Here is an 18,768-nt window from a genome sequence, read left to right as displayed (position 1 = left end):
GCATGGCATTATGTCTATTATACAGTTATTTGGATACATAATCTGTGACAAAAATCAACTGATTGCTATTTTATATTCTCTGTAAATTGTTCAGATGTGTTTTAATGATAAAAAGTATAGCTTACCGTTACAGATAACTTTATGAAAAGCAAATCTTTTTACAGAAATATTTTACACTTTAAAGAATCAGATATACATATTTTTATTTTTGTTGTAATTATAGACTGACTTTAATTTAAAATATATTCTACATTTTTCCCAGAAAGTTAAGCTCCTTAGGAATTTGCAGGAATTATTTTTACCCCCTTCAATTTAAAAATCAGTAGTTTAGCTAGAGAGAATTTGTTACATTACAAATAAGGAACATCAAAATCTTATTAACGGTGACATTTGATTAAATTGACTAAAAAAACTTTGATTAAACGTAACGTAAAACACATTAGTTGAGAAAATTTGTTTCCATGTAATTTCTTTCTAAAAATGTAGTTCTTACTGAATTTTAAGCTTTTACATATTTGTAATCTTCTTTTTTAAATAGTTATGACATTGAAATTTCAAACTGATATTTGGATGCCCATAAGAGCATAAACTAAAAGTTGTTTTATAGGAAAGAAAATAAAATTGACCTACTTATGGCTTTTTAGCAGAGAAATGTAGCAACACTAAAAAATTACTAATTCTTTGCTCATTTAATTAAATAGATTGTGCTGCTGCAACCCTAGACTTTGTTTGTACTCCAGGTTATCACTCAGACCCATTGCAGTCTGTAATCCCAGGTTTTTTTGCAGCAGTGATTTCATTTAAAATAGGTGTATCTCTGCAGTCATGCATGAGACTTCTTAGACCAAGAGACAGGCTGATTTCTAATGTACAGCTGGCTTAATGTCACTAAGAACATGGGAGCAGACCCCGTTGTGAGCAGGAAACCCCCTTAAATCCTGACGCTTCAAACTTTTCCTTGCGTGCAAAAATCTTGCTCCCGCGAGAGGCTGAAGCATGTGGTGGGACGGCACGGGTGTGGGACCCTCTGTGTGGAGGAGGCTGCTCACTTGGTGGCAGGTTTGCAGGATCAGGCTCATCCCCCTAACTAGTTTTGTTATCTGGCACAGAGGAGAATCATTTATTCCGCGGGAAACTGGGAATTACGGTAGCCTCTCTTTATTAAAACACTATGAAACCAAAGTGCAGAAATCACACTGATCTGTGAAATTTCCTTAGAAATGAACTAATAATGTCAAATGTTACACTTTTAAAACTGTCAAATAAATTAGATATGTATTTGTTTTAAGGTAGCTAAATACAATAACAGATTAAAATGGATTATGTGGCTGTCTATTCACGTTTGAAAATCTCTAGTAAAAAAAAAAAAAAGGCAACATCTATTTTTATTTTTTTAACATATATTTAGAAAGGATAAAAAAAAGTGCTTCATGAAACTTCAGGGCACCTCTGGTAGTTGTTTATTAAACCGGTGACTAAATAAATATTGCAACCTACCTGAAACTGCTAACTATTGCAACAAGAATTTAAACATTGAGGGTTTTATGATGCTAAGCTAATACTGAGAATTTAGGGCATGAGTCTTAGGTGACTGGTAGCTTTTCAGTCCTACAAATTTCTTGCCATCTTCTTCAGATCTCATTTTCTGAATGCATTTTAACACAACTTTTTTAAGAATGGCTGGAGCTGTTATTTATATAGTTAAATTCAGAGATACATTATACTTAAGTGTTATTGACTGCCCCGGACAAACAATTGCACCTGGAATGACTGAGAGAAGATGTATGAATTGAAATGGGGAGGGAGGAGAAAGAGTCATGGGTTCTTTTAAATTATATTGAATGCAAGCATAACTCAAAATATTTTTATTCTTAAAAAAATCTGGCAAAAGCCTATCTGCCTGTTGTCCAGTTTAAAAAAATAAAAGAAACCAAGTAAAATAATTAGTTAAAGAGCGAGAAAGTCTGCGAGGCATATGAGAGCCTCAAGTGGTTGGAACATTTTGCTTGAACATCTGTTTGTCGATGCATGATTCTGGTGTTATTAATCTTCTTTGTAGGTAAGCAGGTGATTCACCCCAACCAAATTGCTGTTGTCCAGGAACAGTTCTCTCCGAGCCCTGAAAAAATAAAGTGGGCACAAGAACTGATTTCTGCTTTTGAAGAACATCAGCGATTAGGCAAGGTAAATATTTCGTTAATATGCCATAGTGAAAATATTTAAAATTTAGAAAGACTGGTGATGGCTCTTTGCATTTTTCTGATGAAGTGTGCTGTAACTGAGAGTAGTGCTCTTGAAATCTGTGTCTGGATAGACTATAGAGTGTATATTTAATATAAATATGTCACTTCCCAATACATTTACAAATAGGCAAGCTATCTTTTTCTTTCCCCCCTTTTTAACTTTAATTCTTTGATGACCCAGCCTTTTGAGTACCTGCATGTATCTACAGCATTGGTGAATTAAAACCGCTTCTCCATTATGCCGCAAAATCACAGTGTTACTGTCATAGGAAGATATTTGCAATCAAAAGGCAGGTAGCCTGGCAGACACCTCAGGCTGCTTGTACAGACATCATTTATGAAAAAAAAAAAAAAAAAAAAGATTAGGAGGTATTGGTTTTCGAAAAAATCTCTGTGTTGGTAAACCTGCTTCTCTTTTGGGGGCTTGATGCTGCAAATATCCCTAGTAGTGAGTGAATTTACTTTTGAGCAGAACTGCTTGCAGATTGAGGTTCTTAATCATTAAAAATGGGAATGTTTTATGTGCATTTGTACCGATTGCTGGACCTGAAATTTGGATAGAGGAGAAAGCAAATTAACACTAGAATATGATTGTTCCTAATTTAGTGCATCATTGAGTCTCACGTTTCCTGCTCTGTGGGTTTCTGCTATGTAAATATTGCGGTGGTGATGCACAATCTGTCTCCACTTTGTGCCAGTAATACTTAAATTAGGGGTCGCCTGAAGGAAGATTTTATGCTAGTTGCAGCATTGTCAGTTAATTATCTTAAAGGTTATTTGCTATAATCCAGTTTGCCTCTTTTTGAAAGAAAAAAAAAACTTGCAGCTAAATATGTTTATCTTAGTTGCAGCCAAGCCCAGGCTAGTTAAAAAGCAAAGTCCCGATGTCAGAATGGAGAGCGCAGATGAGCAGGAATGGTTTGCGTGTGCTTGTGTGGCATTCAAGTGGGAGACAAATCTCATCGGTTGTGAAGTTCATATATAAGACTGTGCATAGGGTCTCACTTTCTCCAGTGCCATATTTCTGTACATTTCTTTGCTTTCTGGTGGGTGGAAATAGATTGGTGTATGTGCCTTCCCTGTTCTCCTGTGTTTCTCATACTGCAGATGTTGGGCATTAGAAATGCTAAAAAGGTCAAAGCAGAAATGATGCTTGCATCTCAGGGTAAAAGTGTGACAAGATGTTTGCTCTTCTCTTTGCTAGGCTGTCGCATCCCCTCTGTGGTACCTGGGTGTTTTCAGTATGTCCATGACTGCGATATTTGGGTGCTGTCCCGAGCTTTTATTTCAGGGTCGCTATTAGGATGCTGTATGCCTGTATCTCTTTCTTCTGTTCCCTCAGTTTTGAAATGTAGCTGTCTTCATGCAAACAATTTAGAAACAGAAAATGTATGACTGGTTTTGCCCATTATTCTGATTTACAAAGCTTGGCTCTCTTACAAAAGACATCGTTATAAACATACTGCTGGTGCAAATGTGTAGGCAGGTACATGCAGAAAGAAAAAAGTCAAATGACATACTCAGCCAAATATTGTTTATGTTTATGATGTTACTATTCATTCAGCTGAATTTAGTGTCAGAAATCTAAGGAACACCCCTGTCATATGAACAATCGATGAGGAGACTGGACTAAATTTAACTGTAGTCCTACTATTACAAAATAATGAGGCCAAACATGTTTAATATTTAAGAATTCTGTATTAGGCAAGCACTGGTCTTTGGATTTGTTTTGAAGCTGTTATTTTACTGACATAATGCCAGTTTCTTGATTATATCAGTCACTGTGGGGTTTTTTTTGTTTGGGTTTTGGGGAATATTTTTTTTAAGAAGTCCTTTTTAAATAGGTTGTAAGCTTCTATAATCAGCTGCAAGAACAGATTTGCTGAAGGTTTGGGGTATTTTTTAACCAACCAAGTTGCATGCTTCATATATTTTTGCATGTAGCCATTTATCAATAAAAAGGGACTGACAGGTTAATATGTGAGCTTCTGGATCTTGTAACACTGTTGTATTGCCAGGCTTCGTAACAAAATTGGAAAAATAGTTTTCCATGTAGTGCTGCAAACTTCTTAACCAAGTTTGCGGTTTGGTATTATAAATGTGTCAGTAAGAAGAGCTTGGATGGTCTGATTACTTAATTTTTTTCCAAAGCAAACATATCTCACTGAGGGATCCTCTTGCTCTGCGTCCTAGCAACACGCTAAAATGTAAGTAATAACTCTTCCGCTACCACCTCCTGACAAATACTCCACACAGTGGTTTTAGTAATCCTCATGTCCTAATGAAACACCTCTTCTGTTTTCCTTTTCCTTTTATTATATTAAAGTGTTCATGTCAGTAAGACTAAAAATATAGCTGTGGTTAATATGGCTGAGACTTGCGTGGTTTTGCTATGTTATTAATCAAAGTTGAAAGCCTGGAAAAAATAAATGTGAGGGATTTGTGCAGCTGTTTGTTTGGTAGATAAGTTACTGGTCTGCAGTCTCTGCGATCACAGTTTGTTATTAACTGGGTTTAAAGTTTGTTGCCCTTAGTCAACAATATTTTATATTAAAATACAGTAATAAGCTTCTATAATCTATTCCAATTTGAGAGCTACAATTGTCGTAATAATCTTTCTTTGAGAGAAGACTGAACCAGGGTACTTCATCCTGGAGGCTGAAATGCTTTGACATAGTAGCCCCCAAATGCGAGTACCGAGGTCAGGAAAAATTAGGATCTCGGATGAGCACTGCAGAATGGGAGATGCTCTGGCAGTGTCCAAATAGAAAGAAATTAGAGAACTAACCAGCTAGACAAAAGTATTTGGGCTTACCTTACAGAGTTAGTCCTGTTTGAGGGGTTGTTTTGGTTTGGCTTCTAAGTTGTTTTGGTTGTGGGGTTGGGGTTTTTTTTCATTTCTAATCTGACTGAAAAATAGCATATCTAAGAAATAAATGATAATGTTGTATTTTGGACAATTAGGAGAGAAATGTTGAAAAAGTACATTTTGTATTTTATACAACTATTTATTAAGTGCTCTCTTGTCTAGAACCTTGAGATCTAAAAATGAAAAATACTTAAAAAGAAAAAATTATTTATGTATCATTTCAATATTTTTCCAGTAGAATTGCATTACCAGGGTATATAATTTTCAAAATTTAAAAATTCATCCTAAAGAAAGCAGGTGTAGCTGTTGGGAAAGTCTAAATATAAATAAATGTCAGAGTGTGTTCAAAAATTTTTTAAAAGGGTAATAAACATTGTTCTGGTAGTCTAAAGTTTCTTTAGATTTCTTTAGAACAGTTTCTGTTCTAAATTTGTGAAGTATTTGTACTGCATTAAACAGGGAAGTGATTTTATAGATCCAGATTAAACTAAGTCCAAGGGGTTGAGTTAGGGGGAGAAGTTACTAGCTTATTTGGAGAGAAAGATACAGCTTCTATCAATGAAGGTACAATAATCTTTACTATGTAACTCCTGCATTTACATTACCAGTACACTGGATACAGGAATATAATCTCTTCTATATGTAGTTAGTGTTTATATATGACAAGAAAGTAAGACATTGCAAATGCATTTTTGAGCCATTCAACTTGTAAATACATCATGCACAGTATCATTATCGTAACAGGATCTTCCTGAATTGTCTGGGTTTTGAATAAAATTCATTCAGAAAGAAAAGCAGAAGAGTAAATTAAGTGGTTGCTTACACCGTTATCTCATGTACTAATTTAGAAATGCTTTCAAAGCACCTGCACATAAAACCAGGGAATAGCTAAATGCTGTCACCAAAGTCACCTGTCAGGTAAGGATTATTTAGAGTTAAGGTAAGTAATTCGCAAAACCAAGCTGTATTACAGGTTGAATATTTTAGATCTCATGGGGTAAAATAGAAGAAAAATCTGTACATGCCACATACGAATGCACAGAGCACTTCTAAGAAGACCTTTAGCATATGTTTCTTGCATTATATTCTGTGCCATTGTATATCATGTTCCCAGCAGCTGAGGAATAATATAAATATATGAACTCCAGCGATTTGACAAACTATACAGTTTCTTTTATGGACCTTTCCAGGATTATGAAAAATCTTAGGAATGCATTTATTTACACAGCATCTACTCAACAAAGGAATGGAAATTTCCAGCAGTGGCTCCCTTATAATGCTCTTTGTTTAGGAAAAGCTACCCCAAGCCACTGTATCTTAGAGACGATGCGCCTTCGTGCTTGGGCCGGATCCAGCTCCCATCGCCACCCGGGGAGGTCTTTCCCCATTGCCCTCCCTCTTCCAGCAATACCATGGCCCCCGGGAGGGCTCTCTGTGCACAGCCCCAGCCATGAGGGATCCATCCTGTCCCAATCCAGTTCATGGATGCTGGGAGAGCAGGACCATGCCCTGGGGGTGGCAGGCTCCTCTGGGCTGCCTCCTAGGAGGGATATGCTGGAGCATCCCTCTGGCATGGGGTGGTGCAGGACCCCATCAACCCACAGGGATTTTATTACACTTTACAGGGCATTATATCACTGAGCTTTACATGGAGCTGGGAGTGCTGGAGCAACAGACTGCACGCAGGGCTTTGAGGTGTCACCAGCTAAGCTGGATCCCATCCCAGGGCAACGCTGGCGGCACAGGCTACCTCTGTGCATGCTGGGCTGCAGCTCCATCAGCCCTCGCTCCGAGGACGCAGGGCATTTGATGCTGTTTATGTTCATTAGGCAGTGTATATTCCTCACACTGCAGAGTGGGGGATTCAGGGATTTGTGATAAATTGCCATCTTTTATGAGCTTCGTCCTTAAGAAGTATAGGCTCAGGTGCATCTCTATGCAAAGATGGGGAGCACTGGTGGGATTTAAGCGTGGGCCACTCTTATGTTGTTTATCTTTTCAAAAAGTGGCCAAGTGAAATTTTAATGTGAAAATTGATGAATAAAGATCAAGAGAGCTAATATTAGTACTTAAAGTTTCTCTATACAATTTTTTTATTTGGAAAAGATTTTAGATATGTGTTTTGTGTCACAGTTGAAGGCTTTTCTCTTAGAAAGATCCATCTGGGGACAAATTTTGAACCTTTACAATAGAGCAGAAGGGGCTGTATTAGCTAATTGCTTGTGCTATACTGGTTCCTACACTGGCGCAATCAGTCCTGAGGGAGTTATGCCAGGTGGGGAGAGAAGGAGACAGATTTTACTACGCGGGGCTGCAAAAGCTCCTAAGCAGGGCAGAAACTCATACAAAACATTTTCTTGCCAACTTCACTCCCCCCACCACTCCCCAGCAGGCATTCAGCGGCTCTTAATCTGTTTCCTCCACTCATTAAAGACTTGTGTCCAAAACATGAGGGGAGAGGGACTCGGATGGTGCTTTGACATTTCCCACAGGGAGAAGTTTCTCCACAAGCCAGGAGCAGAAGGACGGATGCTGTGCCCCTCCATAGCCTTTCCACCCGGAGGTGTCTCCTGGAGGAGGCAGCTGCTGTCCTGGGACATGCGGGCCCTGCAGAGGGCATGGGATGGCACCCCTCAGGGTTCCTCCTCAGCAAGGCATGACCCCACTGTCCTTGTCAGATCAACGAGGTGTGTGCGGGGTCTTGGTGAGACAGGGTGAGTGCCCTTTCTTTTGGAAGAGCCGTGCCATGCCAGCATGCTCCCAGTGCAGATGATGCTTTTTTGTGGGAATGGAGTGGGGAGACACCCATCACTGCAGACACCTGCCCACTATCATGCCAAAGCCTGCCCTGCACCAAGCTACACACTGAGGCAACTACCCAGCTTCCAAATACCTCTTTAAAAAGCATTAAGAAGTGCTCACGAGCCTCGTTTCAATTTCCAAAGCAGGATCTAACCAGAGATGTAATGTTCTGACCAGATGGCTCTTTTTAAGGTTTACTGAGGGAATTCAAAATCCTGTACAGCCAAAATATTTTTTCAGTTAATTTAAGTAGCAGCAGTCTTGCTGCCTCTTCACTCCTTTCTGTGCTAGCTGGCTTTTTCAGGGACCTGGAGAAGCTCTCTGCAAAAACTCTGTCAGCTGAAATAGAGAATCACAGTAAAAAATGGCTGTTCAGAGAATGAATCTGAAAATAGAAAAAAATAGAAAATACAAAAATACCATCGATTCCATTCTCATTGACAGAACAAGCTTCATTGTTATTACTTTTCTCACCTCTGTTATATTTTACAGCTACCTTCCCCTTTGGCATCAAATGCCTTTTGTGTGTCCTGTAGTGGTTTACTTCTAGATTAAATTTTCTAGTGTATATTTAACCTAATATTAACTTAATTGAACCTTAATAGCTTCCATGACTATAAACCTCAAGTTAATTCTAAATTACTTAATGAAGGGCATCTGAGGATACTGAAATCTTAATATCAGTTACTTTTCATTTTTCCGTATAATAACCATGATGCTCACTAGGGCAAAAAATGCATGGTTGGATAGGATGTTTGTCCAGGAAGCTGCTTTTGTGCTATAAAATAAAGATTTTCTTGGCAGCAGCAAGTGTGCTCTCTAGTATTCTCCCATTCCCAGTACTTTATAAGAGAGAGGATGGAAACCAGTGGAGAGTATTCCTGATTTCTAGGACTCTTCTGTTTCTTTAATTTTATTCTTTCTTGCTCCAGAGGAGCACACAGGAAGGCAACAACCACAATGAGAAGAAAGCTAAAGAAAATGTAAGGACAGCATAAAAAACCCTCATGTCTGCCTTTCATTGAGGGATCTTAAACAGATTGTTTGCTCAGTGAGAGGTAGAGACTTTGGTGGCCTGAAGGAGTTTCTGGAGCTGGATGAAGCAGGATCCCTGGGCCCATCCCAGTCTAAATGGCTGTCCCCAGTGCTTCAGGCAGCTTGGGGGTCTGTAAGAGGGAAAAACAGCTTGTCTGGCTCACACAGCAGGGCAAGACCCTTTTCCATGTGCTGGGAACAATAATGTCAGGTGGAGAAGTGAAAGACCTTGTAGGTCCTTGTTCTTCATCTTTCCTGCCCAACTGTGAACTTGGGGGATCACAAAGTCCTTCCTGCCTGTTGAGCTTTAGAAGGGCTTTTTCTGTCAGAGTTCTGATACTGCTGCTAGGGAGTTATTTGAGGTAAAAATTAATCTCTATTTCATGTGGTTGTTGCTCTTTCTTTCTCAACCTTTTGTGTCCTTCCATCTGCTTCTAGAAGTAGAAGCCTATGTCATACAAACAGGCCTGCTTCTGGCATTACAAACCGATTTATTCTCTGAACTAACTAACTGGTTCTGTTTTGATGGAAGATTACACTGGTGAAAAGAAACAAAAGGTAGTGATATTTAATGTTTTCTTCATATCAACAAAATGTTCTTCATATCAACAAAATGGCTACAGAAACTTGCTGGTGTTGATACTTTGCAGAATTCATCACTTCCTTCAACAGATCATAGAGATCCACTGAGCATCTCCTCATGCCAAAAAGACATTTTTGATAAACTTCTTCAGGGGTCATTTATTTTCCCCAAAGACTGTGTGTATAAGTGCCTTTTCCTCCCATAATGTTGCTACAGAAAAGTGGCAAATGTCAAAGGATTCAAAGGAGCGCATACGAAAATATATAACCCAAAAAGCTCTGTTCATGTAGCTTGCTTTGTATGAAGTTTTCAGTTTGTCATAGGTGACTACACTAGTTATTTGGGCATTTCCTACCTACTGCAAAGATGCTAAAAGAAGGCCATAGTTGTGTGTCAACCTGATCTGGAAACAGGACAGGCCTGAGCAGAGAGGAGAGTGAAGCATTATCTTGTTATAGCCTGAAAAACATGTTCAGTTGACCCAGATATCATTGAACACCTCCTAGCAGCTCACTAATGTTTGGAAGTTCATCACTAAAAGGTGGAATCGTGACCCAGCTCCTTATGATGGCTCTTTGGGATATAACTTGCAAATAAAAAAAAATTAAGCCTGCATTCAGTACCATCACATCTGTTTGCTTATTTCCTGTTCTTGACTTCCCCAAAATATGGTTTCAACCTTCTGTTTCAAGGAAAAGTCATTCCTTTGTAGTCAGGATAATCACTCCTACCCCAGGTACAGACCCAATTCCATTTGCTGTGACCAGGACTCTGTTCTCTTTTGTTCATTACCTGTAAGCAAATCCAAGCATTCTTTTTAAGCCCCAGAGCAAAGATTTCCAGATTTCTTCTGCAGGGCCTCACTCAAACAATGTGTGTTTTCATCTAATCACAGGGGAATTATCTTTCTGAATGCCATGCTTTTTAGGGGGACCCTTTGCCATCCACCTGCTTCCTTCCCTCCTCAGAAGAACAAATTTGCCCTTCTTTCAGAACACAATGCTCGTATTTTCTTATAACAGTTAATATTGTGTGAGATTAATGTTCTCAGACCCAAACAGATTTTAGCGGGTTTATGTGTTCTCCAGAAAGTCATAGGACCAGATGATCTTTGAGGTCCCTTCCAACCTGGTATTCTATGATTCTGTGATAATTAGACTGTGGGTTTCAGAAGTGGGCAAGCCACTGGATTACCATGTAAAGAATTAGTGTTGCTCAGATAACTGTGGATGAAGGATTTCTTGCATCTATAGACTTGAGGATGCTTGTCTATAGGGGTTCTCCATTTTCCCTTGTGGGAGATATGCAAGGTTTGCACTGGCCAGCTGGCATCACCTGTTCTGCTTGTTTCCATTTAGCCTGGCATCTGCCCATGAGTGCTGATACAGGTCACAGGGGTTGGAAGGGGACTTACATAATTATTTATTTAGAAAATGGCTGTATTCACACACAGCCTCTGGCCCATAATATCAGAGCAGTGTAGGAGCTCTGTTTGATTCATGACATCTAATGATGAAGGGGATAGAGAAGAGAAGGGTGGTTGGCTCACTGGTTCCCCCTATGGCTATTTCCCCTAGGTCCTAGATGCACATCTCCTCTGAAGGCAGACAAGTAGGACAAGTTGATAACCTAACTGCCACGCACTCATTGCAGGGATATGGTCTGCAAAGGAAAGTATAGCAGGCTCAACTGTTGAGAAAAGTAATTGAAGAAAACCAAATCTTCATCAGCAGGACAGTATTTCTAACCCTGTGACAGCAGAGTGACATCAAAGGACCTCTCCTCACTCATGAGTTCACTTGTCTTCTGAGCAACAGTCATCTAGCCAGTGGCAGTGATTTTTTTTTTGTAATTCCATAAGCATTAGATAACCCCTTTCTTAGACCTATACTTAACTCAAAATTCAGCAGCAGGTGCTTTCTTGTCCATATTGCAGTTTCATGGAACATGACCTTGGCTTGCTTTCCCTTTTCTTCCACTGACCCAGGTACCCACAGTCTCCCCCATGCCAAAGCCTTACCTACTCACCAGGATTCCCTAGCACCTCCAAGCTTTCCATCCACATCACCTGACCAGATTCCCAAAGTAAACTGCTTTTGAAGAAGTTGGCTGTCTCTACATAGTGGCCCAGGACAGCCCATACATTAACACACAGAACAAATGAATATAGCACCATTTACTATATTCTTTCACCTGATGCATGACAATTTATTTTTTTCTTTCTACCATAGACAAGCCACAGGCTTAACATAATCTTTAAAAATACCTTTAAGAAAGTCCTGGCCACTGTCACATGGGAGCTAAAGTTGCTGTCTACTTGTATGATGAAATCTGGTAGAACAGGGCATCAAACCAAAAGTTTATTTGCAAAGGCTTGCCAGTGATCAAGGTAATTAATAACAACAATAGTGGTTCCCAGAACAGAGCGCAGACTTCTCACAACCAGTGCTTGTGTGTAGAGTCCCATCTGTCACCAAACAGGAAGCCAGTAGGCTTTTTGGAACTTAACAGGACGGTTTTGGTACTTTGAAATTTATATACTTGCTATGCCTTAAGAAATGCAATCCTCACATTCTGTACCAGTGCAGGTGATTAATAGATTCCAGTGACCTAAGAACTGAGGGTCTTCAGTAACCCTCTTAGTGAGTTCATTGCAGTCATTGGGATGGATGTGGATAGAGATATGTGGATGTGGATAGATAACCACAGGCAGAACAAATGCTGAGGAAAAAGCCACAAGCATTCCCAGAGGCAGGAGTATATCTAATTCTTCCATCTTGTCAACCAAAGGGGACTAGCTCATCTGATTGCTGTCCCACATGTCCCAGAACAATTATTATTTTACTTTAATTAACTCATGTACTTTAATCCACAGCTCAGAGAGAACTGTGCCACACAACTGCAAGGTGCCTTAAATGTTTTGTATCATATGATCGTTTTAGCCAGCTTGTTTCTCTCCTTAACCCATTGGTACATAAGGAAACAAAAGATGGTGGGAGTAAACCCCCACAAAATATTGTATATTATATAAAAAGATTTCAGGACAGATGAAAAAGTGTGAAACTTTACTTTCCCCGATCTTCTGGAAAAACATGAAGGGTACCTCACTTGTGATCCTGTCCATCGCTTGTTGTAGTCAAAGTCAACAAAATTCTATCACCCATTATAAACTCAAGCAAGAGACTTGGTTGTATCATTTCCTTCCTTTTCCCGGTCCCACCAGAACGTACTGATCCCCAGATGACACAGAAATGATGGACTCTGAATCAATCCCATCAGTTTAACTTCTGGAAAGGTAAAATGCTTCTTGCCATAAAAAAAAAAAATATATATATATATATATATATATACACACATATACTCTGTTTATGAGATAGTTGTATAAATTTACCAAGCTCTTAGCTACTCCCAAAAGTTTCACAGAACAAATTTTCCTGGATTCTGCACACACAGAAAAAGAGGAGACCTTCATGTTCCAGTAAACACCACATTAACATGTTCATCTTTTGGCCGTGGTAAATAACAGACCAACGCTGAGACTCTTTCTGCAACATGTCACTTCTTATAGGTAAAGGAAATCTTTAAGGATGACATACAGATATGACAAGAGCCATGTCCAAGATTCATGACAACACATGGTCAGAGCTGTCTTCTAAGTTGTCAAAGAAGAGCCCTCAATGACATGTTGAACATGGCTAGATCTGAGTTGGTTTTGATAGTGGCTTCCTTTATCCAAAAGGAGGTTCATAAGGTAAAAGCATAAGCTCTGCCAAACTGATGTGTTACAAAGTTTGGTTCTACATCTCTTCGGTCTCTCCACAGCCACCTGGAAATTTATTGCATTAATTATTCCTGCTGCACAACTTGATTTGCTCCCCTTTTTCATGAGTCTGTATCTTCAGCTCCCGACCTGTGAAAATGAATGTTCTCTGTCAATTCTGCCTTATCACTACTCTTGTCTGTAGGCTGGATCTTTCTATCACTTGGGGCTGATCATGCTCAATTCTCTTTTTTCCAAGACTATAATTTTTCGCTGTTCCCTTCTGGAAAAAACAAACAAACAAAAAAACACCAAACCCTAACCAAAACAAAAACAAAACAAAAAACAAACAAACAAAAAAAAAACACACCAAAAAAACCCTAGCAACTTTCTGTAATTTAAATTCCCTTCCAGCTGTTTTCTGTATTTGCCAAAAGCCTTCTCTGTTCCATTCTCAAAGCACTTTAGGACATATTGAAATTCAAAGTAGAGCTGTTAAGACCTTACTCAGCATGGCCTGCATCTTGCATAAATAGCTGTTACATTTTTTAAAATGTTACTACTCTTTTAACAAGGCATTAAATGTCATTGTGAATTTATTGCATTCAAATACTACATGGTTCCTGGGGGATGCAGCAAACTGCACAGCACTGGTCCTGCATGGTTCAGCCTGGAGAAGGTGGTCTGATACAAGAGATGGAGATGGGGAAATGATGACATGGTGGGCTCTGTGGGCAGCTGTAATAACCAGGCAGAGAGAAGAAGAGCTTGATGCTCTGTGAGAGCAGAGCTATCCAGAAGGAAACACCTTTGGGTCTTTCCTCACTTGTCAGTCAGCTGGGAAGGACTCTTAGCTAGTCTGCATGATGACCCAAATGAGAAACACTGTTCACTTTCTTCCTTGATTTCTCCCTGACAGTCTGCCCTGACAGAAGCATACAGCGATCAGGCTGAGGGAAGCCAAAGGTTGTGCAAAGACAAACCGACAAACCCCAAACCCCTCTGCTGTGTTGTGCTGCCTTCTCAGCTGTACAGCGTAGGCCAGCCAAAGAGCTCTTACAACTCCCAGAGCCTACAGGCTAGTCAGTGCCAAAGTCACCCTATTTCTCACAGGGCTTCTCCCTTAACGCATTCACTGTGTTACTGCAGGAAGGATGGCAGTAGATAAGGACAGCGAAACATGTGCTGCATCGCTTAAAATGGAAGCAGTGCCTTTGGCCCACAGAGCCACCTCTAAAGGGCTGCACTTCCAGCCGGCTGTCCAGCGAGTTCCGCAGTCATCCTCTGAACCCCACGTCCCATCCCACCTGAGTTGCTTGCACCTGTGCATTGTCACCTGAAGGCTGTACCCACCAGCTGCAGCTCTGCCTCCCAGCTGCTCCTTCTCACAGCTCCTCAGCCTTTACCTGGAGGGCCTGTCTCTTTCCAGGGCAGGTCTGACGTGTTTGACTCACCTGATGGCAGGGTCCTTTTACAGGTTTCAGAAAAGACTCCCACTGACTGATGTATACAGCCACGTGGCGAACAAGAACCACAGCCATCGAACATGATGGATGCAAACCCCAGCCTTGCACCATGCACCCGCCGTTGTTCCCATTCCCACTGCAAGCTCCCTTAAGAAAAGACCCTTGGTCCCACAGCTGAACTACTGGAAGTCTAAGTACAGGCTGGAAACCTGAGATTATTGAGAAAATTAGCCAAAAAGAAAATTTAGATCTATGACTAAATTAATCCCCAGATTAATGCTATCAAAGCAAATGGTGTTTATAGAAAGTCCTGTTTTCTTTATATGCATGTGAGAGAAAATCAAAAGCATGCTAAAGGCAAATTTCATCTAGCAGAATTGGAAAAGAGAGCATGGGGACAAAGCTGTAATTACTGGTATTTCCTATCTGTTGAAACTTGTGGGTGGAAAGAGAGGCAGTGAATAGAGTATATTCAATGGCATTAAAATCGGTTTCTTTTTCTGGACTTTAGCTCAACACTGCAAATTAGCAGGGAGAAAATAAGCCTCAGAGTGAAGAGGCAGAGAAGCCAACTTCCTCATGTTACTCTTTGCTGTTAGAAAAAAAACTCATTTTTTTCCTTCAAGAATTCAAATTCCTAGCAACCCAAACTACAGCTGCATGCTGACAAGAAGAGAATGTATAGCAGATCTCAAGTGTTTCGATGTTCATGTGTCTATACATACCATTATCCTGGTTTCCTTTCTAAACATGTTATTTAATGAAGAGAGGACACAGGCATGCTGTTTAATTAACTCCTGCTTTCTAAAAAAGATGGCCTGACCCAGATTCATCATGTTCCAACTTAGGCACCTGCAGAGGTACCTGAATTCAGAGCATCCCGTATACAGTCAGTTGAAGGGATAAGACCATCCCGATCATGATTTGGACCACCAGAGATCAGAATTGCCATTCCTAGGTGCCCATCTCTTTCTGCAAACTATCACAGGTACTTAGAATAACTGTGCTCCTAAGTCAGCCATTTCACAGAACCAGGAAGGGTGACTCCAGACCTTAACATATCTCTACTTATCACTGTCTTCGCACATGCAAATTTCTCTTTTAAGCAATAGCTATTATTTGAGTGAATGCCTATAGAAAAATAGGAACAATTAAAACACGTTTTTCTTACAGTAAAAAAAATGTATCTTGCAGTTTGAGATCACTGCGTAGACCTGGATTATTCTGAAGAAGTCCTATGTCATAAAATGTTTACTTAGTTCCCAATTTATTTTCACAACAGTTAATAAATGGAATAGCTTGAGGCTGTATTTTCTGTACAGGTTTAAAAGTGTAAGTGAAAAATAGCTGAGATGTAGCTAAGAGTAAAAGTGGTGTAGTATTATTATTAATAATAGTATTAATATTAATGTTGTTGTTGGGGTAATGTAGGGTTGGCTGGTTGTTCTGTAAACACAAAATTCAATTTGAAGCGTCTACCCTTGAGTATCTGTCAGTCACATTATTCTCCAAACCCACCTAAAATACTGCAAGCTATAGGAGGAAATCCTGCTTTGAATAAAATAAGTTTTAACTATTAGTTTTTTAATTGATTTAATACAGCCTGTTCTTACATGCAGCAGTATTGATTTGTATTAGATACTGTTTAAGGTGGATTTTCATCTTAACTGTTCTAGAATGTGGTTTAGTATTTAATACTGCTTCAGTCAAGCTAGATATGACACTGGAGCAACACATTTCCTAAACATTTTTATAAATGGGTTATATTTTCACTTTACTTACTAAAGTCCTTTATTTAATGATTATCAAGCCTTAAATGAAAACCAGAAAACAATAAATGGCTTGTTCTCCTCTGCATTTCCCTCACTATGCGTGCACAGACACACATGCAGCTATCATTCTTACCGTGCTCTTGGCTGGCCTCGCTCACTGGCAAACCTAGGGCCAGCCTGTGATCCCGTATCGATTGCAGCAGGACATTAAAAGGGCTCACAGTGCTTCACAGAGACACCCTATGCAACGCTGGGGCCAGGCCTTCAATGCTGAATTCTTCAGGGAAGGGATTGCGTCTTTGTATTTGGGGGTTTTTTCCAAGAATGTGTCAAAGTACAGTCAGAATTACAAATAAGATTTTTTTTTTTTTTTGTCTATGGAACTTTGGCATGTCTTGATGCACAGTGTTTTATGTTCAAAATCCTACCTCAGCAACACATGTGTGAATTAAAGCATCCAAAGGAACAAGTCTGGTTTGGCCCTATTTAAAACCTGCGTCTTCTGTTTAAGATTTAACTACCATTCATAGTTAATAATTTTAAACCTGTCACCATGGTACCAACACAGAATCCCTAGAAATACAAAGTGACTTCTGAAATGTGGCTCTCAGGTGGCCACTGCTGAGTCACACTGGTTTGTTCTGCATTTGCTTGGGGAAATGCCCTATATGCAGTGCTCGGGTGGGCTTTACCTTGGCTCCAGAGCAGATTTGGGCAATATTATTGTGCCAGCCACTTGTTTTTTCAGCTTTCATCCCAGCCCCTGGCTCTAAGCAGAAACCCAGTCTATCTTTAGCACCAAATATCTGATGGAGAGGTGCAGCAACACAACCTCAACATACCCCCAAGTCAGGAAAACTTCCCTCCATCCCCCCAAACTCCTATTGCTGTTTTCTGACAAAGATAACACTTCTGGCTTTGCCCTCCATCCACAGACAGTTTCGCACCGGCCCTGTGTCACAGCCCTGGCGCTGGAGGGGGATGCTGGCTGTGGGGAGCAGAGCTGTCCCCGAGGAGCAGTGTCCGCCAGCCCCCCCCCACCTGGCACGCACAGCCTGGCTGCTCTTGGCCCTCGATGTTTGCCAGCTAGAGAAGCTGAGACAGGCAAGCTGCACACTGGGCCTCTCTTTTCTCTCTCTTTTTGCCTCCTCTTTGGAGTGCTCGGTGCCCACCTCATTTCTTTAAACACATTTGCCCCGTCTCGGTTAGTTTGTCTCCTAAAACTCATTCAGGATTCCTGGGGGAGCTGATGTTTCTTGGCAAATGGATGTGTTGTTAAAGAAAAAACAAGCCAACTACCATTTCCAGAGGTCCTCTCAGGAAGTTTATATTCTCTCTTTTCCAGGGAGCATTTACTTTCCACGGGAGCATGATCGACATGCCATTACTGAAGCAGGCACAGAACATTGTTACGCTTGCCACAGCCATCAAGAAAAAATGAGCTGGTAAATGAAGCTCTCGCCATGGGGCCCCAGTAGCTGTTTTAAAAGATGACTATAATACTTGGGGGAAAAAAAAAAAAAATTAAAGACGTCAAGCTTAAGCAGAAATTCATTTCCATTTTGCAGATCTGTCATAGTTCGCTTGCCAGAATTGCTAATTACTAAAACTATTCCCAACTCAAACCACTGCTCGCTCCTGCACAGCCCATGTACTACTCAGCCTGCAATGAAGTAACATGACCGACTGTGTGACATCATGGTAATTACTACGAACGTGGGATTGTGACTTCACTGAAGGAGAAAGGCAAATTGGAACCTGTGAACTCTGTTAATAGAGCAGAGGAAAACCAGGTCAGTCGCTTCCATTTGTATCTACGCTTCTTCCCGCTCCAGTGCAGAACTGCTGTCCGAAAAGGCAAAGCCTCGAATAATTACGCACCAGTTGAAATCATCGCGATGAAAATCATTATCCTGCGTGGGCTTCGCATGTCCCATCCACCCCGCCTTCTGTAAATGCGCAACAGCCATTAAAAATATTGCTTCGACAATGCAGGACTCTTGACTTTCTTCTCTTTTTTTAAGCAGTCGCTATTGAGAGCGTTTCCTCCTGGAAGCGTCCAGCCCAGGAAGGGTTGGACGGCAATAAACTTGTAGTTTTCGGAGGCACAATGCAGCAGAACTTGTGCATATGGTCTCGAGTCAGATTTACATCACATTAGGGATACGGCTACAGGTCATGTGGGCCGTGTGGTTAACGGGCTTAGTAAAGCTGTTTTGAAGAGGTTAACCCAGCTTG

The 18,768-nt window shown here is 40.4% G+C and overlaps 1 protein-coding gene across 3 annotated transcripts in view; it reads left to right on the top strand.

Moving 5' to 3' along the window:
• Window positions 1-18,518, top strand: part of CLYBL (citramalyl-CoA lyase) — a 179,662-nt gene extending 161,144 nt beyond the window's left edge. For 2 of the 3 annotated variants that reach the window (XM_074930798.1, XM_074930814.1), the window contains exons 7-8: window positions 2,060-2,184; window positions 17,876-18,518. In XM_074930798.1, the coding sequence (XP_074786899.1) occupies window positions 2,060-2,184; window positions 17,876-17,971 (221 nt within the window). In that variant the 3' untranslated portion in view covers window positions 17,972-18,518. The remainder of the gene's footprint in view (window positions 1-2,059; window positions 2,185-17,875) is intronic. The other variant, XM_074930805.1, reaches the window with a different exon arrangement.
• Window positions 18,519-18,768: the final 250 nt, after the last annotated feature.

Source organism: Athene noctua, chromosome 1 (genome assembly GCF_965140245.1).
Source record: "Athene noctua chromosome 1, bAthNoc1.hap1.1, whole genome shotgun sequence".
Classification (NCBI taxonomy): Eukaryota; Metazoa; Chordata; class Aves; order Strigiformes; family Strigidae; genus Athene; species Athene noctua.
Note: the sequence above shows the minus strand (reverse complement) of the source record. Positions and strands in the feature narration are given on the sequence as shown.